The sequence below is a fragment of the Mastomys coucha genome, unplaced genomic scaffold (assembly GCF_008632895.1).
Source record: "Mastomys coucha isolate ucsf_1 unplaced genomic scaffold, UCSF_Mcou_1 pScaffold21, whole genome shotgun sequence".
NCBI lineage: Eukaryota > Metazoa > Chordata > Mammalia > Rodentia > Muridae > Mastomys > Mastomys coucha.
The window spans coordinates 136,014,937-136,042,034 of NW_022196904.1; the positions used below are offsets into that span (position 1 = coordinate 136,014,937).

At 43.5% G+C, this 27,098-nt stretch overlaps 1 protein-coding gene across 1 annotated transcript in view; it reads right to left on the bottom strand.

The window, feature by feature from the left end:
- CUNH11orf80 (chromosome unknown C11orf80 homolog) overlaps positions 1-27,098 on the bottom strand; it is a 78,841-nt gene that overhangs the window by 1,746 nt on the left and 49,997 nt on the right. The window contains 5 exon segments of the mRNA XM_031389190.1: positions 9,440-9,538; positions 14,328-14,438; positions 16,619-16,740; positions 21,546-21,692; positions 24,173-24,323. Coding sequence (XP_031245050.1) covers positions 9,440-9,538; positions 14,328-14,438; positions 16,619-16,740; positions 21,546-21,692; positions 24,173-24,323 — 630 coding nt within the window.

Genomic DNA, 27,098 nt, shown 5'->3' on the forward strand with positions numbered 1-27,098 from the left:
TCAGAAATTCGCCTGTCTCTGCCTCCCAAGTGCTGGGATTAAAGGCGTGAGCCACCACCACCCGGCTGGCCTCCAACTTTCAAAGCACCCCCCCTTCTGTGGACCCTTGTGTAACACACACTGCAGTCATTCCCAGCATATCCATCTGTTCTTCCCTGAACCTCAGGCTCTGAAGTATGGCACTATTCATCATTTTTATGTGTTTATCTCCATCTTTCTATCCAAGATTTATTATATGTATTTGTAATTGTGAATTATGTGTTTACAGGAGAGGTGGTCAGATTCCCTGTAATTGGAGTTACACTTTTACAAGCTGCCTGATGTGAATACTGGGAACCAAACCAAACTGATAGCAGCATGGTCCCTCTTACACACAGCCATTTCTCCAGTCCCTTTTTATTTAGTCCTGGCTGTCTGGAACTCAATATGTAGTGTAGATCAAGCTGGGCTTGAACTTACAGAGATCCTCTTGCCTTTGCCTCATGAGTGCTAAAATTGAAGGTATACATGTCTTATTTTAAAATAAATAAAATTCTTTGAGGCAAGGTCTTATATATCCCAGAGCTGACCTTTAATGTCTAATCATCTGTCCCTCTATATACATGTACACATAGTTTAAAATACATCCTTAAAAAAACATGAAAAAATGAGTGTTTACATTGCTCAAAAAGTGCAGGAAAGCTGCAGGTGCACATCCCTAGCACTTCATAGAACAGTATAGTAGCACATATGTAATCCCAAGCACTCAGGAGATCATCTTCAGCTACACAGGAGACTGTGTCTCAAGAAATTACTGCCCCCCCACCCCCGCTGCTGGGAATTGAACTCAGGACCTCTGCTTGCTCCAGCCCCACTTGCTTCTGGCCCCTCTCGCTCAGGTGTAATCCACTGTAGCTGTCTTCAGATGCACCAGAAGAGGGTGTCAGATCTCATCATGGATGGTTGTGAGCCACCTTGGGGTTGCTGGGTTCCGAACTCAGAACCTTTGTAAGAGCAGTCAGTGCTCTTACCCACTGAGCCATCTCCCCAGTCCCCCTTTTCCCCCTTTTAAGACAGTTTGACTATAGCTCTGGCTGTCCTGGAACTCACTATGTAGGCCAGGTTGATCTCTGTCTCCTGAGTGCTGGGATTAAATGTGAGAGCTACCCTGCATCCTCATTACAAATTTTTATGTTATAGAAGCTCTGCAATTTCAGTTATCATCATATCGTACAGTCTCTCCCAAGATACCCAAATCCTCAGATGCACACACCTTTAAGTGAGCACCACCAGACCTGAGCTACACTGATTATTAATACAAGTTCCAACTTCTAAGTAATAACATTCTGAGGAACACACAGGGGCAAAGATCACCCTCAAAAACCAGCGCAGTTTCAGTTCACTCTGGCCTGGGAAATCTTGTGTAACAGACACACCTTTTTCCTTTCAGAAACTGGTCTTACAGAGGGGTCACCCACTTGAGCTAGCGAATACTGTGAGCCTTACACACCTGTCAGTATCTGGGCCCAGAGAAGCAGCCCAGTCCTCAGGATTTAACACTGTGGAACATTCCATTCTCAATCTGCACCCAAGGAAACCAAACCTTTCCTTAGAGAACAGACATTTCTCCTTAAACTATAGATGGGTTAATTCTATATCCTGTGAGTTGGCTAGTTACCATGGAAACAAAGTAAAAGGGGGAAAAAAGAATCTGACCTATTGCCTTGATCATGTAGTTTGCAGCTGAAGCCACTGGGTGCCACTATTGTGCCACCAGTGAGTTAACACAAAGTGGCAGCTAATAGAGGGAAGGAATAATGACAATGGATCCCTGGGCACACTCATTCCCTGGGCCTGCCACTCAGTCCTACAAAGGCACAATGTGATCAGGCTTTGAAGTCCTGCTAGTTAATAGTCATGGAACCAGCAAGGTTTAAGTTTCACAGTTACCTTACAAGATGGAAGAAAATGACCTAATTCAGAACATTTTTGTCTAGACTGAACTGGAGATACAGACTAGGTATTCTGTAATTACTCCTTTCTTCCAACCTCCTTGAGTTAAGTGGGCTACCGATAGCCCTGAGGCTCTGAGCCACCACTAGAGCCAAATGTCAAAGAGCTCAGATCAGTTCTTTCAGATTTCACTGGGATGTCAGGTCTAAGCAAAAGATCTTCAGAAACAAACACCCCAGAGCCTGAGGAGATCTTCCTGGGTTCTAGTGATGGCTCATGCTGTGGCCTCAAGGTGTTCCTGGTTGAAGTGAACTGGACTGTACCCCTTCCAGTTTGTCCATATCCTAACACCAAGAGCCTGTGAATATGAGATTTGGAAAAAAGAGTCTTTGCAGGATTAATTAAGGATTCAGAGAGGACCATACTGCATGCAGGACTTGGGGTGGGCCCTCCTAAATCTGAGAAACAGTTGGGTAAGGAAAGACTAGGTAAAGATGGGGGTAGAAACTGAAGTTATGTAACAAACTAGGAAAACAGAGAGAAAGGATGGATTCTCTCCCACTGCATCTAAAGGAAACACAGGCCTGCTCACGTCTTGATTTTGAACTTCTGCCTCCAGAACTATGACAGAATAGAGGATGTTTTAAATTCACTAAGTTCCTGGTAATGTCCCCAGCATCTCTACGAAACAATGCAGTACTTATACGCTTTCCTTACTTGAGGTGTGGCCATCAGCTCTCCAACTAGGTGGGAACCAGTGAGGTCTACAGTGAGACCTGCACACAGGCACGCCAGAAGCATTGGCAGGATCTGTTTGGTGGGCTGTGCTGCCTGAGCACAGCACCCCTCCAAGCAGATAGAAAGAGGTACAAAGGGGAGAGCAAATGCACACGCTGCCCTGAAGGTCCTGAGCTTTCTGAAAGCATTAAAATTAGGAATTGAGTGGTGAGTTCCAGTTTGAGGGGCTGGAGAGATGGCACAGCAGTTAAAAGCACTTGCAGCTCTTAGAGAGGGCAGGAGTTTGGTTTCCGGGGTCTCACAACCACCTGTAACTCCAGCTCCAAGAGATCACATGTGTGAATCAATAGTTCGTTCCCTTTATGGCTGAATTGGGCTCCACCATATAGATCATCAAGCTGCTTATCTACAAACCTCTTATTACAAGATTGGAGTTCCAGCAAATACACAACAAAGAGACTATGACATGGATGTGTTAGTTTCTGTGTGACACAGTGGGGTAGCTAGACCAGATAGGCATATATGTAACCCCCCCCCAAAACCTGTCAAGTTGTCTTCCAAAGGACTTCTTATCCATCCCACCCCCTTTTTGAGGTAGGGTTTCATCATATTGCCTGGGTTGGGCCTGGGCTAAATGATCTTCCTACCTCAACTGTCAGAGCTGGGGCTACAGGCACATGCCACCATGCCCATTAGTCTTTTTATTCCCCAAACCTATGGTTTTTATTTGAATCTTCATACCATGATTAATGAGTATGCATTTAGTTGTGAGTTCTGGGTTCTACATGAGTACTTTTGCTAAGTGTGTGTTCACTTACTGAATTTTAAGAGCTCTATAAAGAACTTTGACAAGTGGCCTGTACTTATTTTTAAACTAGAAATCCAGTTTCTTCCATAGATACAGAGTTCTCCTGTATCACAGGGGTATTCACTTTAGTAAATTGCCCATTTCACCATTTTGTCAAATGTACTACCAAATATGGCTTTCTGATGAGTAATTTTAAAAATACTAGATGTCACATTTTTAATTTCTGATACATATATATATTCTGATAACACACACACACACACACACACACACACACACACACACACAGGTTTTGGTTCTTCAAGATCCTGTGTATCTTGGAACTCACTCTGTGACCAGCCTAGCCTCAAACTCACAGACATCTACCTGTGACAGTGGCATCCATCTGGTCTTGAATACACTATGTAGCCCAGGCTGCTTCAGACTCCTCATGCTCCTGCCTCACCCTCCTGAGTACTAGGATTATAATTGTGCACCATACACAAACCCCTCTCCTTTTATTCTGGTTTACCTGGTTACTCCTTTATTAATATACCCTTTAGTTTCCATGGTTTTTGTTTTTATTTCCTATTAATTTCCACTTAGCTCTTTATTATTTCATTTCCTCTATTTGTGCAGCTTGCTCTTCCTGGTCTGTAAGAGCTTTGGAAGGTCGGCCTCCCCTCCAGCCAGAACAACATTAGCTACAGTTCATACATTCTGATTGTCTGCATTTTCATTTCATTAAATTACTCCTAACTTTTCTTTTAACTTCATGTTTACCTCATTTATCATTTATTTTCCAACTACTATAGAATCTTTCAGATATTTTTCTGTTATTAGTTTTGTTTTAGTAATTCTAGTATGATCAAAATATACTTTAGAAGCTGGTGATGTGGCTCAGTGGGCAAAGCGTTTGTCACCAAGCCTGATAGCCTGATAGAGTACCGTATCTTCGTAGGAGAGGACAGATTCCTGCCAGTCGTCTCTCTGATTCCTACATAGGACTGTAGAAGTGTCACTGATAAACGTCAACCAACACCATGTACTTCAGAGCAAAATGACTCACTGAGTGAAGGCATTTGCCAATCCTCAGTACCCAAGTTCAAACCCTGGAGCACACTTGGGGGAATGAGAAACAGCTTCTGCAAGTCGTCCTCTGACCTTCACACAAGTAATGGAATAAACATTTTAAACATAAATTTGCATGTTTTTAAATAAGTTTACATTGAGAGATATCTAATGTCTGGGAACGTAGTCTGTTCTGATACAAAGATATCTAATGGCTGGAATATGCTCTATCCTGTGAATGTATCGTGTGTGTATGAAAGGAACTGTACTCTTACATGGGTGGACAAAGTGTTTTTATGAACATCAATTTGGTCAAGTTGACTGATAGCCCTGTTAAAAACTTATAAAGACTTACTGATTTCCTGTCTAGTCATCCTGCCAGTTTTTGAGTAAGGATGTTGAAATCTCCAGACATAGCTTGGATTTAACTCCTTGCACTTAAGAGTTTCACTTTGTTTCCTGTATTTTAAAGCTTTCTTAAAAGGTCTATGCATGTTTAGGTCTGTGGATGGTCCCTGGGTTATGATGGCTTAGCATGGATTCTTGGCTACACAATGGTGAGCTGCACATTCAAATAATCTTTGTGGGTCCCCTATCCTTTTTTGTTTTATTTTTCAAGACAAGGTTTCTCTGTGTAGCCATGGTTGTCCTGAAACTCGATTTGTAGAGCAGGCTGGCTTCAAATTCAGAGATCTTCCTGCCTCCTCTGGGATTAAAGGCGTGCTCCTGCACTGCCTGGCCCCCCCCAACCCCTACTTTCAGAATAACATTCAGTAAAGCCCATGAGCTCTTGTATAAAATTAGCTTTGTATGTAGCTAGTTTTTCTAAGGTAGAAGCTGTTGTGTCTGAATATATTTAAGCTAGGCTGGGCTAGGATACTCAAGTTACCTAGGTGTATTAAGTGTGATTTTAGATCTTAACTTATGATGGGTTACTGCAATGCAATCCAATTATAAGTTGAGGAGCATCTATAGTGTCTCATGGCCAATTGATTTCATTAGTATGAAATGACCCTCTCAGCCGGGTGGTAGTGGTGCACGCCTTTAATCCCAGCACTTGGGAGGCAGAGGCAAGCAGATTTCTGAGTTTGAGGCCAGCCTGGTCTACAGAGTGAGTCTACAGAGTGAGAGGACAGCCAGGGCTACACAGAGAAACCCTGTCTCAAAAAACCAAAAAAAAAAAAAAAAGAAAGAAAGAAATGACCCTCTCTATTTTTATTATTATTTATTAATGTGTGTCTGATGTGTGAGTGTGAGCACATGCATGCTGGAGGATGGAGACTAACCTGCGGTGTCGGTTCTCTCCTTCCACACGCAGGGTCTCTTTTGCTCTTTCTGCTGTGCTGTGTGCTACTCTAGGCTAGCTGACACACAAGCTTCCACCCGATTCTTCTGCCTTTATCTCCCATCTTGCCATAGAAGTGCTGAGATTAAAGATATACACTACCGCCTATGGCGTTTTATGTGGGCTCCAGGAATCACACTCTGGTCTCCAGATGTTCTCAGCAAGAACCTTCACCCCTGAGCTGTCTCACTGGCCCTGAACGACTCCATTTATTCTACATAGTAGTTTCCACTCTTAAATCTACTTGTCTGATGTTGATATCACCAGTCTAGCTTTAGTTTGTATTAATATGGTGCGTGCGTGCGTGCATGCATGCATGCGTATAGACCAGCACGTCTTTTCCTTTAGCACACTCCACCTTATTTTTTCAGTCTGGATCTCTCACTGAACCTGAAGTTTGCCATTCAGTTAGAATACCTGAGCAGGAAGTCCCCGGGGGAACTACTGTGTCCGCCTTGGCAATCAGGTTACAGACACACACAAGTGCACCCACTTTTATGTGAGTGATGGGAATTAGAATTCAGGGTCTGCTGGGTAGTGCTGGTGGTGGCGCATGCCTTTAATCAAAATACTTAGGAGGCAGAGACAGAGGCAAGTGGATCTCTTGAGTTCCAGACCAGCCTGGTTCACACAGCAAGTTCCAGGACAGCCAGGGCTACACAGACAAACTGTCCTGAAAATGAACAAACTAGCACTGCCACAAAAAACAGAATACAGATCCTAATGCCTACACAACAAGCACTTTATCCACTGAGCCATCTCTCCAGCTTGTCTTTTCTTTTTTGTTTGTTTTTGCACTGAAATGAGATTCTATTCCAGAACCTGAGGCTAGAGGCGGTCTCAGTTAAAGGAGGATTCTTCCAGACTGTATAGTAACTTCTTGATTCTTTATCCAATTTCATTCTATTATTATTTATTTTATAATAATGCATGTTGTGCATCATCATATATGTGCAGTGCTTATGGAGGCCAGAAGATGGCTTCAGATCCCTTGGGACTGGAGTGACAGACAGTTGTGAGCCACCATGTGGGTGCTGGGAATCCAACCCAGGTTCTTTGCAAGAGCAGCCATTGCCCTTAACCACTGTGGATTCTCAAGCTCCTTCTGTCTAGTTCCTGTCTCTTTCCCTTAACCACTGTGGATTCTCAAGCTCCTTCTGTCTAGTTCCTGTCTCTTTCCCTTAACCACTGTGGATTCCCAAGCTCCTTCTGTCTAGTTCCTGTCTCTTTCCCTTAGCCACTGTGGATTCTCAAGCTCCTTCTGTCTAGTTCCTGTCTCTTTCCCTTAGCCACTGTGGATTCTCAAGCTCCTTCTGTCTAGTTCCTGTCTCTTTCTCTTTAGGACTGGCCTCACAGGCTAGACAAGCACTCTATTACTGAGCTGCAGCCTCAGCTTCCCCTTTTCCTTTGTTCTGAGACAAGTAACACTGAATGGTTCACTCAGCTCTTGAACTTGAGTTTTTCCTCCCTCAGCTTCCCATGTAGCTTGGAGTGTAGGTAGGCACCAACCACTATGCCCAGCTCATCTTTCTTTTATTTGTTAGTTGGGTTGTTTAGAACAAATATCTTTAATAGAATAATTTGTGTGGCATAGTTTAAATATATCCTCTTTAGGGAGTTGTAGAGATAGCTCAGGGGTTAAAAGCTATTGTTTCTGTAGAGGATCCACATTTGATTCCTAGGATCCACATGGAGGGTCACAACCATCTGTAACTCCAGTTTCAGGGGATCTGAAGCTGTCTTCTAGCCTCTGGGGGTACAGAATGCATGTAGTGTACATTCATACATTCAGGCTAAATAATAATACAGAGGATAAAAGTAAATTTAAATATATTATTGTTATAATTCATGTCATCTATATTTCACTGTTGCTGGTGTAGAACACACCTGACTCTCACAGGAGCTAATAACCTCACATCTCCCCACTCTCTTGCTTCCTTTCTCATTAGGTACCACTGTCAGGCTGTCCAGATTCTCTAACCACCATAGTTTTGAGGCAAATAAGGTACCCATTCTCACATATTTTGTCATATCGATGACAAATGGACTAAAGTAATTCCCCTGGGTCCCAGCCCCACTGTTTACCTTAGGCAGGCTTCTGAGCCTTGCCTCCTGGACTCCTTCTCCTTGTTCGATGACCTGTATACTTTCTCTAGAAAGTACATTGGGGTAATCATCATTTTGTTTGATGAAAAAAGTTTTTGAACCGACAGAGTATGGTGGTATACACCTTTAATCCCAGCACTCAAGAAGCAGAGTGAGGCCGAGCGGTGGTGGCACATGCCTTTAATCCCAGCACTTGGGAGGCAGAGGCAGGCAGATTTCTGAGTTTGAGGCCAGCCTAGTCTACAGAGTGAGTTCCAGGACAGCCAGGGCTATACAGAGAAACCCTGTCTCAAACAAAAAACAAAAAACAAAACAAAACAAAAAAGAAGCAGCAGCAGAGTCAGACAGAGATCTCTGACTGAATCACAAACCAGCCTGGTCTACACAGAGAATTCCAGGCCAGCCAACACTATAGAGTAAGACCCTGTTCTTAAGAAAATATTTTTTTTTTTGTTTTCCATTTCTCAGAAATGATTATTCCATTTATTGCCTAATGTTAAATCCCACTTTGATATCTCTCCCTTCCTCCCTCCCTCTCTCTCTCCCACCTTCCCTCTAAAAGCCATGGTGCAATGATTTAATCTTTAGTCTCATTTGCTTGTCAGACCCATGCCTTAGTTTTTAAAAAAGTCAAGAGAACTAGAGCAAGGCATAATGGCTCGTGCCTTTAATCCCAGCCCTCAGGAGACAGAGGCAGGCAGATATTTGAGCTCATGTCTAGCCTGACCTACAGAGGGAGTTCCAGGACAGCACTGGCTATGCAGAGACAACTGTTGTGAAAAAGCTAAAGGGAAGGGAGGGAAGGAGTGTGAGCCGGAAAGGTGGGCTTCAGGGAGGGTGTGTGAGCGGGAGAGGTGGGCTTCAGGGAGTGTGTGTGAGCGGGAGGGAAGGAGTGTGAGCCGGAAAGGTGGGCTTCAGGGAGGGTGTGTGAGCGGGAGAGGTGGGCTTCAGTTAGACAGCTGACTCTCAGCTAGATCTGGGGTCTGAGAGAACACAGCATTTTCTAGCTAGGTTTCCACTCTTAGGACACAGTCACAAAAGGTGCTAAAGTTATCTCTCCTCCTTAAGAGTAGAAACTTCAACACACAGCTCTAGACCCCCAGCACCCTGAAAGCAAACTATCAACGGTAGATTTTTATTAGACAAAAACTTTGCAACAGTAATTTTACTGCTGCATTATTATTATTTTACTGATGTAGAACCCAAAACTCAGAAATGTTAAATCAAGTCTCTAATGACTCGGCAAACGACTCAGTGGCAGGGATGGAACTCAGTGTTTTGCCAATGCTCTCAGCTTCTACAATGCACTCAGCTTTGTGATGTTTCTCTAGACACAAGCATCTATGTTGAAAGGCCAACTATAGATCTGAACCATTTGTACTCACCCAACCTGAACTAAGGGCTCCCACATCAAAATGGGAGATGTCCATGAAAATACTGAGTATTATCCTGATACCTACCCAATCTTCTTCACGTGAGCAGCAGTTCAGGAACTGGCACTGGGTGACATCATAAAACATTCTGTGCAGTTTGGCACCAAATTCCTGTGTGTCAGCTGCCTACAACAGGTAAAAAAACAGGAGGTGCTGAACTCCCTGGAAACCGAAGGAGAAGTGCTGTAGAGGGAAGAAATGTGACTTCTTCACTGTGTTCACAGTTCTATCTCTGGGAGCTTGGGAGACAGAGAAGGGCCTGAGATGCTTGGTATGTGAACCCATATGTCTTCCCACCTAAGCAAGACCTTCTACCAAGATCTTTGTCTACAGCAGATGACTATTGCAGAGATTGATTCTCTTCCTTGAAATGAGTGGGAAAGCAGTCATTCCACTGAACAGTGAGGCTGAGAAAGAGGTGGAAAGTGTCAGATACACCTTTTGGAGAGAAGAGAACCAAAGAACACAGTGTACATCCAGGGCAAATGGGCTCAGCCTTTGATGGTGTAGTACAGCACTGTGGGTGTCAGTTAAAGCACACGAGGAACTAGCTGAAACCATACACTAATTTAGAGAAAGATTTGTCTCTAGGTGTGTGTTTGCATGTTTGTAAGCTGTGTGTGTGCAGGCTCCTGAAGAGGCTAGAAGAGGCATTAATCCTCTGGAGCAGATTGTGAGCTACTCGATACGGGTTCATGAACGTGGGTCCTCTGGAAGGGCAACACATTCTCTTATAACAAGTGAGCCATTTCTCCAGCTCCTAACATATTAATTTTATAGATGAGAAATTGAAATTCTAAAAGAAGTGACCCACTCAAGATCAGGTAGGACAAAAGCCAGGGCCACTTCTTCCTACCCCACCGTCCCCACACACAAAGGTGAAGCTATGACTTAAAGGTGCTTGCTTATAAAGGCAAGGGTTTTGTGCTACTAAAGCACTTTTTCCTAGGAAACAATTTTAGACAAAACAAGATATCACATAAAGTATTAACTGAAGCACTGTTTACACACAGCAGTAAATTATCCATGTAAATGCCCAACACTAGAAGAATGAATTATTAAACCAGATTAAGTAATGAAGTACACTATTCATTAACAAAAGCAAATTCTATCCTTGTTGAAATTGGTAAAATTCCATCTTATATACAAAAATATAATTCCCTGGTTTCAACCATGCAATATAAGATGTGAAAAATTAAAATTATAGTAATAGAAATTAGTATTTAAGTTTTTCTATGTGACATATTATCTTTTAAGAAAAAGGTACATAAAGAAGCAACAGCCAGACTTGGGAAGCAGAGACAGGTGGTGCTCTGTGAGTTCAAGACCAGCTCCCCTACACAGAGTTCCAGAACATGGAAGGATTGTCCCAGGAAAAATAAAAAAAAAGAAAAGAGAGAACAACAAATAGGGAATCTGTTATTTACTGGCAATGTCTGTAATCTACTGGCAATGTCTGTGGTCTACTGTCAATATCTGTGGTCTACTGGCAATGTCTGTGGTTTACTGGTAATATCTGTGGTCTACTGGCAATGTCTGTGGTCTACTGGTAATATCTGTGGTCTACTGGCAATGTCTGTGGTCTACTGGCAATATCTGTGGTCTATTGACAATCCCAGCTGGTTACCATATGATTCCAAAGGAAGAAGGGAGACTAACATGCACTGAGAACCCATCTCGCATAACCTGTTTTCAGTCTTGGCCTCTTTAGCCACCACAATATTTGTTCATGGACTTAGGGTTTACAAATGCTACAAATGTATTTGTGACAACTTTGGATGTCTGAGATCAGATCACTAATGTTAACTGTCATCTTGACAAAATTTAGAATCACCAGTTGAGGATTATTTCAATTATATTAACTGATGCAGGAAGACCCTTCTTAACTGGGTGGAACTGTTCTCTAGGCAGGAGATCATGAACTGTATAAAACGAAGGATTGAGTAGAGAGCTGGCATGCATATATACATCCATTGCTTTGTGTCTTAGAGTTTCTATTGCTGTGGTAAAACACCATGATCAAATGCAACTTGGGGATGAAAGAGTTTATTTCATCTCTCAACTTTCAGGTAACACTCCATCACTGAGGGAAGCCAGGGTAGGAACTCAAGGCAGGGATCTGAAGGCAGAAACTGAAGCAGAAGCCACAGAGGAACACTGCTTTCTTGCTTCCCATGGCTTGTTCAGTTGGCCTTCTTATATACTCCAGGACCACCTGCCCAGGGATGGCGCCGTCCTACTACATCAACCATTAATCAAGAAAATCCCTGGGGGCTGGCGAGATGGCTCAACGGGTAAGAGCACTGACTGCTCTTCCAAAGGTCCTGAGTTCGGATCCCAGCAACCACATGGTGGCTCACAACCACCCATAATGAGATCTGACACCCTCTTCTGGTGTGTGTGAAGACAGCTACAGTGAATTACGCCAGAGAGAGCAGGGCAATTCCCAGCAGCCACACACATGATGGCTCACGGCCATCTGTACAGCTACAGTGTACTCATACACATAAATAAAATAAAATAATTCTTTAAAAAAAAATCAAGAAAATCCCCACAGGCTAGCCTACCAAGCTGATCATTTTCTCAGTTGAGGTTCCCTCCTCTCAGGTGACTCTAACTTCTGTCAAGCTGACTAAACACTAGCCAGCATACTATATTGTTATGACTACAAATGTATATGATCAGCTGCTTCAAACTCTTGCTGTTCTGACTTCTATGATGAATTAAGTGGAAATAAACCCTTCTCCCTTAAGTTGCTTCTGTCAGAATATTTTTGCACAACAATATTAGAAACCAAGACACATGCCTACACAGTTAAGTTCTGGAAAGGGCCCACTTCAGGGTTTTTTGTTTGTTTGTTTGTTTTAAACAAACTTTTTCTGAATCCTCATACTGCCAAAGAATCAAGGCTTTCTCTGGAGACACATTTTGTTCTAATTTACTGGGTGGGGTGCCAAGACACACATGTAGAGGACAGAGCACAATCTGTGGGAGTCTGTTTTCTCTGTCCCTCATGTAGCTACCAATGATCACAGTAAGGTTGTCGGGCTTGGCAGCAACTCTACCCACTATCATCACAGCAGCTCATGAGGCCACTTAATTAGGAACTAATACTTTGTTGGGTATTCCCCAGAGAAGACTGCTCAGATATGGTTCAAGCCAATAAAAAGTCATTATTAGCCAGCTGGCAACTGCATTGGGTGTTCAGGACCCAGTGTAGCCCCACGCCTTTCTCTGGGTGAATACAAAAATGATGTCCTGAGTTGACATACTTCAGTTAACAAGAACAGTTAGCCAGAAGCACAACTACAGATATGAAAAACCAAGGTTAGTATATTAAGAGACTTTCCCAGGACTATGGACTTTGATGGATTAGGTCTTTGTTTTAGTTTTGCAGCCTGAATGGCACTACCATCTTAGAGTCTGTTGTGCTAAGGTCTTAGTGCCTGGGGCCCTGACGATCCCATTAGTCTCACCTCTCAGAGAACAAAACAGCCAAATGAATAGCACAACCTAAAACTCTTAGTTTCCTTTAGGGCATACACCTTTAATCCCAGCACTTGTGATGCAGAGGCAGGAAAATATCTGTGAGTTCAAGGCCAGTCTGGTCTCCACAGTGAGTTCCAGGACAGGTCAGAACTATAGAGAGAAACCATGTTTAAAAACTTAAAAACAACCAACACCAAAAACAGTTCTTTCTCTCTCTCTCTGTCTCTGTGTCTCTCTCTCTGTGTCTCTGTCTCTCTCTCTCTGTGTCTCTCTCTGTGTCTCTGTCTCTGTCTCTGTCTCTGTCTCTCTCTCTCTCTCTCTCTCTCTCTCTCTCTCTCTCTCTGTGTGTGTGTGTGTGTGTGTGTGTGTGTGTGTGTGTGTGTGCGCGCGCGCGCTATGGGCTCCAGATATCAAACTCAGGTACAATCAGGTTTGGCAGCAAGTGCCTTTACCTAAGATATCTTGACAGCTCCGAACACTTACAAGTATCTTGAGCTGGGTATGGTAGCCAAGAACACCATGTTGAGGGCTAGGATTCAACATATGAGGTTGAGAATGACACAGATATTCAGACTATAGTATATATTTAGCCCCCAACCTATGAAAAGCTCTTATTTTCCCTCAACTTTTAAACAAGTTTCAGAGAAGTTAAATATAGGCCCAATTCTATATTGCAAGTAAACAAGCCCAGAACTAACTGACACCCAACTCCAATTCCAATTTATGTCACTCACTCCATTTTGTCACATAAACATGGTGCTGTGTCTGCTCACTTATTTCTAGTGTATCGTGTCACCATGGGATAGAGAAGCATTCTTCAAGGAACTGAGAATCAAAGATCTAATTCTAGTTCTCTCTCAGATAGTTGTGTATGTAACAACTCTTTGGTAACTTTTCTCATTTATAAAAATGATATATATACACTGTTATTCTTCAACAAATTATTTCTGTTTTTTCTGAGACAGGGTTTCTCTGGGAAGCTTTGACTATCCTGGAATTCAGTCTGTAAACCAGGCTAGCCTCAAACTCAGAGATCTGCTGCCTTGGCCTCCTGAGTGCTTGGGCTAAGGGCATGCGCCACTACACCCAGCTTAAGCAATTTTTTGTGTATGGGTGCTTTGCTTGTATATATGTCTGTGTACCACATGTATGCTTGATGCCTAGAAAGGCCAGAAGAAGGTGTCAGATGCCCTGGAACTAGAGTTACAGATGGTAATTAGTTGCCATGTAGGAGCTGGGCATTGAATGTCTGGGAGAGCAGCTCTTAACTGCTAAGTCACCTCTCTAGCCCCAACAAATACTTCTGAAAACACCTGGTATTAAGTAGGATCACACTGGAAGTGTTCATCTCTGTGTGTGATGCTGTAAAGCCTGTTGCAGAGTGTGTCACTTAGTGTCATCTGTTGACCCCACCTCCATCGCTAACCTCAAGAGCCTGGAGGCATGTCTTCCTGAAGCTGCTGCAGGTGCTCCCAGTCAGCACACTCATGATAGAATTCACAGCCACAGAGAGGGAGGCCTGCAGTCTCTGATGAGTCTCGAGTAAGAGGAAATTGTGTTAGTCACAAAGTACTGGCTCTGAGAATGCCAAAGGGGTGAAGATTCTAGTCAAGGCAGTGCATCAACACTGCCACCACCAATACTTAATAAGATAATGGCATGACATTGATTTGTATTGCTTTACAACTCAAAACATTCTCTTCTTTCATAGAGATGGATAACAACATAGACATACTAAGAAAAGACAGCACTGGGTAGGGACTGGGGAGCTCAGTTGATAAGAGTGCTTGCCTAGTGTTCATGAGGCCCTGAGCTCAAGCCCCCGCACAGAATAAACCAGGTATGTAGTACATAACAGTAATCCCAGAAACCTGGAAGTCGAGGCAGGAGGATCAGAAAGAAGGTCAAGGTCATTCTCCATTAAGAGTTTGAAGCTAGCTTATACTATGTTTGTCTGTCTCCCTAACAAATGAGACAATAAGACATATTTGGCACTGGATATGGCTCAGTTACGAGCAAGTACTGCTCTTGTAGAGGGTCAGTTCCAAGCATCTATGACAGGCAACCCACGGCCACCTAGCTCCAGTGGCCTCTATGAGTACCCGCACACATGAGCACATAATTAAAAATACTTCAACGGCACAAGCCAGCTAGGAAAGGTGATGGCAAGCAAGTGAGTTTCCTGGAGATGGCCCACCAGTTTGCATGGCTGCAAGGGGTGCACTTTTGGTGGGCATGGCCCTCGAGACTTCGTCCCAGGATTGCTTCTTGGGGCTGATGTGCTTTCTCATGTTTGTCTTTGCTACCACACTCCTCATGTATTTAGCTTGGTATGAGTGGACACCAGGAGACCCTCACTGCCTGTAGCCTGGTGTGATTGCTTCCTGGGTGCTAGCTCACTCTGTTGGGCTAGTTTCCTGCAGATCAACACGAAGATGTACTTTCATATAATAATGATGTTTAGATGAATTGATGACTTTATAGAATTTCTGATTTGATTCAAGTAATTTTAAGAAGAAAGTTTAAGGAGATTTTAGTTATTTTGCTAGAAAGATATAATAAAGTTAAAATTAAGAATAGAATGTGCCCTCCTCATAGAATAGTAAGTAAAGGCTGCATAATAAGGAGGACGATGAGCTTTCACAGTTACACTAAGAAGAGAAATAGGCTTGGGACTGATAGATTTGTGATCAAGGAAAAACATTCATTCTAGGTCAGGTCCAAGGATGAAGCCACAGGGGTGCACTATGATAAAACAAGGCTACCTGAAACTGTTGCTTTGAATTTATAATGAGCTTATAGAATGAAACACTGATTTGTACTTATTGTCGACATCCTACTGTAACTCCCTTTTGTGTAACATTTATCTGTGAGGTAATTTTATAAAGAACTTTTGTCTAAAAAGGTATAAAAAGGCTAAGAGAAAAAAATAAAATGTGGCTCTGCTCCATCCACTAAGTGTATATATGTGTGTTTATATATGTGTATAAATGTCTGTATGTATGTACAATATGCATATATGTAAATACGTGTATCTCTACATACATACATATGTATGTATATAAATATGCATGTGCACTTGTGAAACTGATGAAACAGGTGGTCCGGCCCAGCCAGTGTGTGTGTGTGTGTGTGTGTGTGTGTGTGTGTGTGTGTGTGTGCATGACTTTCTCTCTATCCTTTTCTTTCTCGTTGGCCTCTTAAGAATTACAAGAGTTCAGAGTTTCTTGCTGGGCAGTCTAGTGCTACCCTGATACCCTTCCCCAACTGCTGTTACCCCAATCACCTCAATGCTTTCCTCAGTCACCAGAATGTCAAATGTTAAATTTATTTTTGCTTGCCAGGCAGTGGTGGCGCACACCTTTAATTCCAGCACTTGGGAGGCAGAGGTAGGCAGATCTCTGAGTTCCAGGCCAGCCTGGTCTACAGAGTGAGTTCTAGGACAGCCAGGGAAACAGAGAAACCCTGTCTCAAATAACAAACACAAAACCAATGAAGCAAAACATCAAAATGGAAGAGATACTGTTGTCATGTTTTAGTGTTACTGCTGTTACTATTCAAGCACAAACTGGCTGCTTGCAGCCTAAATGAAAGCTTAGCTCCCCGTCCAGGTGCAGTTCTAGGACCTCAGCAGTGGCAGAATAGGAAGAGGTACCAAGGGAAAGGAGGGTCCGAGGGTGTGGACTATCCATACCCAGGCTATCAGTTTCTTATTACCTTAGTAGCTTGGTGGTACAGCTCCAAGACCTGGTCCACAGCTGACTGGATGGAACCCTGTACGGTGCTGCGGCTCCCCAAGAGGATGGTGCTGAGGCGAGTTGTAAGCAAAGTGTGGAGTCCTAAGAGGATAAGAATGTTAGGACCCACGAGTGAGGATGACTGCTGTTCACATGCTATGTCAGGACTGGGCTGGGGGATGCCTCCTGGAAGGAGCTGCTTCTATGACCTCTCCACAGACAACTACTTTTTAGAGACATCCCCTCTCAATGCCCATTTGCAAAAGCAAGTTGAGGAAAATTTAAGTACATTACATTGCCTTTGAAGAAACAAATGCTAATTCATGCAATGAGCGATAATCGTGGTATCTTCCAAGGTGGTACCTCTTCCAAAGGAGAAGGAAGCCTCTTAGGAGAGGCTAACCCTCTTCCTGCTTCACTGTTTAAGTGAGTCTCTGTTGTTGGCAGCGTGTCATTTCTCAGTGCTGTGGTAACGAAAAGGCTAAAACATACAAAAATGACTCTGGGAATTGTTAATGTAAGACTATTTAAAATGGAGTTAAGGCTGAGGACGCTGCTCAGTTGGAGCACTTGCCTAGCATGTAAGTAGACCTGGGTTTGAAGAGCATCACATAAACTGGGCATAGCACATAGCTGTAATCCAGTACGTGGGGGATGGAGGAAAAGTAGTTTATTTTAAGGGCATCCTTAGCTAAACAGTGCATTTGAGGCTGCCTGGAGGCATATGAGATCCTGTCTCAAAATAAACTAATTAAAACATAAGCAAATTGGGGGTGATCTTAGGTGAGAAAACCATAGCCACTCCTGCTTGGCATTACTCAGAGATTGACTGGGGGGGGGGCTGGAGAAGTGGCTCAGGAATTAGGAACACCTGCTCTTGCAGAGGACCAGGTTTGATTCTCAGCACCCACATGGAGACTCACAGCATCTATAACTCCAGTTCTAGAGGATCTGACTGTCACTCTGGGTCTCTGGCCTGGGGATGCTAAGCACCTATGTGGTACATGTGCATACACACAGGCAGAACATTCATTTACACACACAGGCAGAACATTCATATACACACACAGGCAGACCAGTCATTACACACACAGGCAAAACATTCATATACACACACAGGCAGAACAGTCATATACACACACAGGCAAAACGTTTATTTACACACACACACTATTTATTTATTTATTTATTTATTTATTTGGTTTTTTGGCTGTCCTGGACTCACTCTGTAGACTAGGCTGGCCTTGAACTCAGAAATCTGCCTGCCTCTGCCTCCCAAGTGCTGGGATTAAAGGGGTGCGCCACCACTGCCCAGCAACACACACACTTTTTAAAGTGAAAGTTAGAAGGATCAATTACTATCACAGGGCACCACCAAGCTCTCTGGGCAAAGAGAGTTATCTACGGATTTTTAAAGGAGTGTGCAACTAGAAGTGAGAGGGCGCAGGTTGAAGGTGATTTTATCTCCGGTCAGCGACTCTGAGGTGCCTTCACTCACCTCACTACAGTGCAGAAAATAGATTTTCTTATCTGCTCTTGCAGATATGTTGTCTAGATAAACTGAGATCATGCAAAAGGAAGTATTTTGAAACACACATGCAGTGTTCAAAGGGGGAAATATTGCTGTTGCCATGGTGATGGAACACGTAGATTCTATTTTATATACATTGGCCTCAAGAGGAACCCAAGAAATGAGAAGTTTTTGAAAGCAGACATTTAATTAAAAAAAAAAAACAAAGTTATTTCTAAAACTGTTCCTACCACCAGATGCTTTTGGCGCTGTAGCAAAATAAGGAGTTAATCATAGAAAGTTACCATGACAAGGTGGGCGGGAGGCCAGCAACTGATTTTAAAGACACATGAGCACAGACTAATTCTGCATAATCTGCTTCCGAAAGCAAGGAGCTCTGGAGGAGGTGTCAAGGCAGTGAGGAAGGCTGGGGAAGGACAAGGCAAACTGACCCCGCTGTCCCTCGCTGTGCTGCCCTGCCCTTCCCTGCTGCCCCTCACAATGCAGCCCTGCCCCTCAGAGGCTGTCCTGACCCTGCTGCCCCTCACAGTGCAGCCCTGCCCCTCAGAGGCTGTCCTGACCCTGCTGTCCCTCACTGTGCAGCCCTGCTCTTCCCTGCTGTCCCTCACTGTGCAGCCCTGCCCTTCCCTGCTGCCCCTCACAATGCAGCCCTGCTCTTCCCTGCTGCTCCTCACAGTGCAGCCCTGCCTCTCAGAGGCTATCCTGACCCTGTTGCCCCTCACAGTGCAGCCCTGCCCTTCTCTGCTGCCGCTCACAGTGCAGCCCTGCCCCTCAGAGGCTGTCCTATCCTAATCCATGGAGGATTTCCAGAAGGCTGCTTTACTGACTAGGCAGCAGTAGAGTTTTTAAATTGTTATTTTTTAAAGATAAAAAACATTATTTAGGCTTATCTGCATGTATGCATGTATGTATACATATACGCCTCCAGGTGCCTGCAGAGGCTAGAAGATGGCATCAGATCCTGGAACTTGAGACACAAGCAGCTGTAAGCCATTTTATTACTTAGGTGCTGGGAACCTCACCCTGGTCCTCTGTAAGACAGGTACCATGCTCTTAACCATGGAACTATCTCTTTAGCTCTGGCAATGATTTTTGTTTTGAGACAAGGTTTCACTATGTAACTCAAGCTAGCCTAGATCTGGCTGTATAGAGCAAGATGGCTTCAAACTCAAACTGATCTACCTTTGCCTCTGTCTCCCAAATGTTGGGATTAAAGGCATGGGCCATGCTGGGCAGTGGTGGGATTAAAGGCATGGGCCATGCTGGGCAGTGGTGGGATTAAAGGCATGGACCATGCTGGGCAGTGGTGGTGCATGCCTTTAATCCAAAGCACTTTGGAGGCAGAGATAGGAAGATCTCCGAGTTTGAGACCAGCCTGGTCTACCAAGTGAGTTCCAGGACAGCCAGGGCTTCATAGAGAAACCTTGTCTCAACAAACAAACAGCCCCAAACCAAACAACAACAACAAAAACAGAGCATATGCCATCATACCTGGATTATTATTATTATTGTTGTTTTTAGCAGTGATTTTTTTTAGCAGGAGTATAACTATTGAGAAGCTGCAGGCCTTCCGAGATATGCTAAAGGGAAGTGTCTAAATTATCTTAGTACAACAAAAATGATAGGTAACACTGCTTTCAAGACATCTGAGTTCTTTGGGTATGTTCAATAGGACTCAGTGTCAAACTCAAATTACCCTAGGGTTATCCTCTGGCAAGCATTTTACGATTCTAGAGAGTAACAGATCTTCAGTCTCAGGACAGCATTTAGCCTCTGAAGGGCCTTTGATATTACCTAGTTTAACAACTCATGTTAAAGATTGAAAGGGGGGCTCAGATGCTGTATGTGACTTGACTCTCAAACACCACTGAGGAAGCTGCAATCGGAGCTGAAAGGAAAACCAGCTGTTGTAACTCTACGCTGCTTCCTCTCTGTGGCTCTGCTCATTCGTTTGTCTTTGTGTGCACGCCCCAGAACCCTCACCAAACTCTGCTCCCTCGAATGTCATAGCCTGACTCCCTTTTCTCTCCCATTCTCATGGCCTCCTTCAATGTAATGGGCACCAAAGAACACCAGTTCCTCAGAGTCGAAGCCTGAGTGCAAGAAAGCTGTGCTTCTCTCCCAAGGAGTGCACACACCAGGAAAGGAGCAAGAGCCCGGAAGGCAGGTGGCAGGAAGGGTCAATCTCATTTCTGACAACCACAAGTAACTAGCACTAGTCACTGGCAGAGCTTCCTATCTGGGTTAAAAGTAGTCTTGTTTTGCCCATGATGCCATGGGAACCAACAGTACACCAGGAAGAACACAAGGGCAGGGTCCTCCATGGCTCACGGAGATAGGAACACCCAAAAGGAGGTTTACAGATTTCCTGAAGCATGTCTAGGCTCCATTTCTTGTATTTTTCTTCAGTTCAGGAATGTATTGATCAGCTCTTAAAATTCACTTCCCCACCAGGCAGTGGTTGCACATGCCTTTAATCCCAGCACGTGGGAGGCAGAGGCAGGTGGATTTCTGAGTTTGAGGCCAGCCTGGTCTACAGAGTGAGTTCCAAGACAGCCAGGGCCACACAAAGAAACCCTGTCTTGAAAAAACAAAAACAAACAAACAAAAAAATCCACTTCCTGGGGCTAGAGAGATGGCTCAGAGGTTAAAAGCATTGACTGCTCTTCCAGAGGTCCTGAGTTCAAGTCCCAGCAACCACATGGTGGCTCATAACCATCTGTAATGGGATCTGATGCCATCTTCTGGTGTGTCTGAAGACAGCAACAGTGTATTCATATACATGAAATAAAATCCACTTCCCAGGGTCACTCAAAGACTTCCAAATCTCGCCGAGCAGTGGTGGCACATGCCTTTAATTCCAGCACTTGGGAGGCAGAGGCAGGCAGATTTCTGAGTTAGAGGCCAGCCTGGTCTACAGAGTGAGTTCCAGGACAGCCAGAGCTACACAGAGAAACCCTGTCTCGAAAAACCAAAAGACTCCCAAATCTCACTACCTCTGATCACTTGAAAAGCATGTAGAAAATGCACACCTCAAGCATTCTAGATTTTTATAATACAGCAAACATAATAAGGCAGTTGTCACACAGGGAGCTGTACCTCTTCAAATAACCCAGGTGAGTTAAATACATGTGTTTTTGTGGCCCACAAACTGAAACCATCCTGTTACCTGTGAGGAGGAAAATCTTTCTGATAATACCCTAACTGCACTAGCTCAGAGATAGGTTTCTTTTCTTGACTCCATTGAGAAAGGCAGTGCTAATTCTTTACATATTACACAGATTTAGACCAATGTCTGCACTATTTGGATAGCCCCTTCCTTCTGCACTTAGTGCTGGACACACCCAATCCAGCTGCTGCACTTTTCTACACATACCCCAGATTTCTACTTGTTGTACTGGGACGCCACTTTGGAAATCCACAAATAGGAAAAGTAGCAGAGCTGGTCCCTGTGCGTTCCTATTCGGAGACTGATTCTCCTCAGGCAATTCCACTTTATAATTCACATCTGGAAGCACAGACTCTAAAGCAAAAGATAAAAGACAAATCTGTAAGGTAAGCCCTGTATACACAAAGTGACCCAAGAACCACCTTGACCAAGAAGGAACTACTAGGTCTAAATGCGAACATTCAGTTCCACTTCTGAATTTGTTTTTATACCCAAATGGTGGCAACAAATAGTGTTGCATGCAGAATATCAAAAAAGCCAGGCATGTGCAATACACAGGAAATAGCATCCTTGTGCATTTACTGTGGAAGTATTAGACAACAAATTCATTTATTTCTTGTGTAATGTTTTTGTTTCCTTGAGAAAGGGTCTCACTAGGTAGCCCTGGCTAGCCTGAAACTTGTTATGTAGACCAGGCTGGCTTTGAACACACAGAATTTACCTACCTCTGCCTCCTGAGTCCTGGTTAAAGGCATGCACCACCACACCTGGCCTCTCATACACCTTTTAAGGCAAGTCTGGCTAGTAAGAGGCACGGGTTAGATTCAGACTTGAGTAATGATATTCCAGGTAAGTTGTGTTACATGCCAGGTGCCATGTTAAATTCCTTGTATGTCCTATCTCAAGATTTAGACTCCATAACTTTCTTGAGTAAGACCTATTCTTACCTTTTACAAATAAGAAAAGGGGTGGTATGGTTAAATACCATGTCCAACATGAGCCTGTAAATGGTAGAACTGATTGGTAGACCTTGCCAGACCACTTCAAATCTATGCTTTTAATTAAGTACTAGCTGCACCTTGTAAAGTTCCATAGGGTAGTCCCGTACCCAGGTGCATGGGGAAGAGTATCTCCCTGTGGATCCTAGTTCTGTCCTCTGAGAAACAAAGAGGAGCAAGGGGGATCACAGCAAGCTGAGGCCAGCCTAGGCTACATACACATTTTAACATGGTGAGACTGTCTCAAAAAACAAAAAAGAAATGAATGAGAGAAATGAGGGGTGTTTCCTGTATTATTCATTTAAAATATTAATGGACCAAAGTTGAGACACAGCAAACTGTAGAAACAATGGAAACTAATATAGTCTGAGAATAAAAAGTGCCCCCTGGCAGTGGTGCCAGCCTACACATGCCTTTAATTTAATCTCAGTACTCAGTTGGAGGCAGAGGCAAGGAAGATTTCTACAGGTTTGAGACCAACATGGTCTACAGAGTGAGTTCCAGGACAGCCAGGAGAAACCCCCATCTCAAAAAAGAGAGAAGGAAGAAAGGAAGGAAGGAAGGAAGGAAGGAAAGAAAGAAAGAAAGAGAGAAAGAGAGAGAGAGAAGGAAAGAAAGAAAGAAGGAAAGAAAGAAAGGCAGGCAGGTAGGCAGGAAGGAAGAGAGAGAGAGAGAAAGGAAAAAGAAAGAAGGGGAAAGGGAAGCGGGAAAGGCGATGTAGTTTAGTGGCTCAGATTGCAGGGTGTTGCCTAACATGCATGAAACCCCGGGTTCAGTCCTTGGCACTGCGTAAATCAAGCATAGTTACACGTCTGTAACCCAGTACTTAGAAGGTAGAAGCAGAAGGATTAGAAGTTCAAAGCCATTCATGGCTTCATATCAAGTTGGAGGTCAGCCTAGCCTACAATGAAATTCAATCTCAATTAAAAAAATAATCCCATAAATGAAGTTAGGCCTCCCTTCTATTTAGAACCCATGACACCCCCCATTAAGACTGAAAATAATTTCCTCTCAAAACTACTTACTTCTTGGAACTTCCCCAGGCTGCTTCCTCTCATCCTGTCCTCTGGATAATGTTTTCAAGAACAAAGATGCTCCTCTAGAGGCTGACCTCTTAGATTACCCTAGAGATGCTGCCTTATCCCAAGGTGCAGCAATCTTTTCATACTAGTGGAAATCTCAGAGTAGCCCTTTCTCTACTGGCCATTTGCCATAGGGCTCAAAGAGTCAAACTGCGAGCTGTAACCCTCCAAGACCTTAGCCAAGGCTGCAGCCCACTCCTCAGTTGTATTCACTGGTCCAGTCATTAACCACCCAATTTCTAATAAGTATGCTGTTTTAGTACAACTTACCCCAAATTAATATGGTTAGACCCTACATGAGTACCATGGCCAGCTTTCTAGGTTTAAGTTATTAAAGCCGGCATTTGTGTTACATTTAATTTCTTCTAAGTAGTTCTCTGTGTACTAACACCCATTTCAATAGAAATAATTTCTCTTCCATGTACAGAAGAGTGGTTGCTCCTCATCTCCTGTTCTAAAGCTCACAAATTGACAAATGAAAGTATGGCAGAAACCTCTGGAGAAAGTCCCCAGGAAAAGCGTGAGAAATAGAAGTACCAGTGGAAGTGAGAGAACAAGAGTGAGATTGCAATGGAAAAGCAGGCTCTGACTAAGCTTTGCTCTGGAACACACTGCCTTACTCTACATGGACTCTCAAATGTGGTCAGATCCCATCCTATTGTCAGGCCAGCATATTATCAGGTCCTATTTTCACATATATCATTTCTCTAATTCCTTAGGTTTCTAAGTTTTGGTACAAAATATAGATATATACGTGTATCCAAATTGAGATCCAAATTGGGCACCATAAACAAATTGTGTTTCTTCCAGTCAATGAAATAAGAGGCATCTCTGAAGACAGCAGTAGTTGGTTGCTCCTGACCTGATGATAGCAGAGGCAGGCCCAAAGGTCCATATAGAAATATGTATGGCTATTAAAGAAAACTGTCAAACTTTTCTTTCAACTATATACTCACTTATATAAAACAGACTTACATCCTGGCCTTGTTCGTACTCCCAGGAATACATATGCTAGACAATTGAGTGTTTAGCTTTTTTTTTCACACCAAAGACAGCTATGAGGCACCTGAGATTTACTAGGATCCTCAGATCTTTGTAGGTGTTAGTGAATGTGGGTTACATGTAGAACACTGGGACAATTTATTGCGTCCTCTTATCATCTGATCATAGATTCGAGTGGCACCAGAGGCTAAACACAATGCTAGGTTTTGGAGGTATGAAGATGAGTACCCAGCTTCAGTATCTACGCTCAAGTTTTACCTTATTTTAGTATGTGGGACAAACAAAACCTAGCAAATTTCAATATAAGATACTGCATGTGGGCTGGGCAGTGGTGGCAAGCGCCTTTAATCCCAGCACTTGGGAGGCAGAGGCAGGCAGATTTCTGAGTTTGAGGCCAGCCTGGTCTACAGAATGAGCTCCAGGACAGCCAGGGCTACACAGAAAACCCTCTCTGCGGGGTGGGGGTGGGGGGCGGGGGAGATGCTGCATGCTTGGCTAGAACTACAAAGGAGTGTTTTCTAGAAAGTAATTGGGAAACCTCCTCTCGCTATTCTTCAACCCAAACAAAAGCCCCCCAGAAAGAATCCCTCTCCTCTACCTTTGCTTTCTCATGCTTATCCTCCAAACAGGGTTGGAGGGTTGGTGATAGTCTAACAGCTGACATACATACATACTTACAGACAGACAGACAGACACACACACACACATACAACTTTGCTGATGGCTTTGTGTTATTGTTATGAAGAGTTGGAGGTGGACAGGATCAAGATACATTCTATGCATGTATAAAATTGTCAAAGAATAAAAATTATAAGGGATTTCCTTAAGCATTTTTTATAATACTGCTTGTTAGTGAATTCTTGACTCTTTTGAATGACTGAAAAGCCTCAATCTTGTATTCTCTGGTTTTGTTTTGGGATGGGGGCATTCCTTGGAGAAAGTTTTCACTCTGTATCCCGGATTGGCCTTAAACTCCTGTCCGTTTTCTGACCCCAGGCTCCCATGTACTGGGATTACAGGAATGAACCATCAGGACTGGCCCTTGTCATCATTTTGTGTGTTCATGTGTGCAGGTGCATTTAATGTATGTGTGCATATGTAGGTCAGAGGACAACCTTGGCTGCCATTCTTCAGATACCATTGAGACAGTGTTTCACTGGCCTCAAATTAGGCTGGTCTGGCCGGCCAGTGAGCCCAAGGACCCACCTAATCTCTGTCTCAGTATTTGAACCCTTTGTGTTTGTGTGTGTGCGAGAGCGAGGCTGTGGGTGTTGCTTTTAAACCAGCTCTTACTTGGATGCTTAAAAGCATTTACATTTAATATTAATATAGCCATGGTACTTAAATCTATCCCCTTGTTATCTGTTTTCCGTTTGTGCTCTTTACTATTTTTTTATACTATTTTGGATTATTTTATCTCTCTTTCGACATATTAGTTATGGGTGGTTAAGAGCTGTGAGTGGTTTCTGAGGCAGGTCATTGTTCACATTGTGAACAATTTACTGACAGTCACATCCCCAACCCCTTGCCTTTATTTTGAAAACTATTTTTTCTGCATATGGAATCCCAGGTGGATTACTTTTTCTTCTCTTTCCTTTTAGTACCTGGAAAAAAAACAATACCAAAACCAAAAACAATTCTGCTTTCTTCTAGATGTTTCCGAGGAGAAGTTGCTGCCATACTTATCTCCCTTCTTCTCTGTACTGTGTCCTGTTGCTTTCAGAAATTTCAGTACAGTGTGTTTGGGGGCAATTTTCTTTATGTCTTACACTTCAGGGTTCATAGACAATGGGTCTGCAGACTTCCAGTCCATCAGTTTTGGAAATTTCACGGCTAGTATTTCTTTACACATCTGGTCTACTCTTCTTCCCTCTGGCCTCCAATCGGGCATCACTAGAATAGGCTCCAGAAATCACCCAGAAGGTCACTGCTCGTTCATGAAATTTTCGAAGTCTTTTGTTGTGGTTTCATTTTAAGTAGTTTCTGTTGCTGTCTTCAAGTTCATGCAATTTTTCTTTTGTAATGCATAAATCTGCCATTAATCTTTATCTGGTGTATTTTCAATCTAAAATTCATAATTTGCATCTTTAGACATTCAATTAGGATCTTTAAAAATATATATGTTTTTCCTTGCCTTTAATATGACCAGTTGTTCCTCTCTCTGCTTGAATATGATATATGTGTATATGTTCATGTGTGTAAACATGGCTATGGGAGGAGGCCACAGGTCAATATTAAATGTCTTTTTCAATCATTTTCCATCTTACTTTTCGAGACCGGTTCTTGAACCTGGAGCACAGTGGTCCAGCTGGCCAGCAGCACTGAGGAGCTTCCTGTCTCCACCTCCTCAGAGCTGACCACTCGTGCACCACACAACCAGCCTCTGTGTAGACATACAGCCAGCCTCCCTCTGTGTAGACACACAGCCAGCCTCCCTCTGTGTAGACACACAGCCAGCCTCCCTCCATGTAGTCACACAGCCAGCCTCCGTGTAGTCACACAGCCAGCCTCCGTGTAGACACACAGCCAGCCTCCGTGTAGACATACAGCCAGCCTCCCTCTGTGTAGTCACACAGCCAGCCTCCCTCCGTGTAGTCACACAGCCAGCCTCCCTCCGTGTAGACACACAGCCAGCCTCCCTCTGTGTAGTCACACAGCCAGCCTCCCTCTGTGTAGTC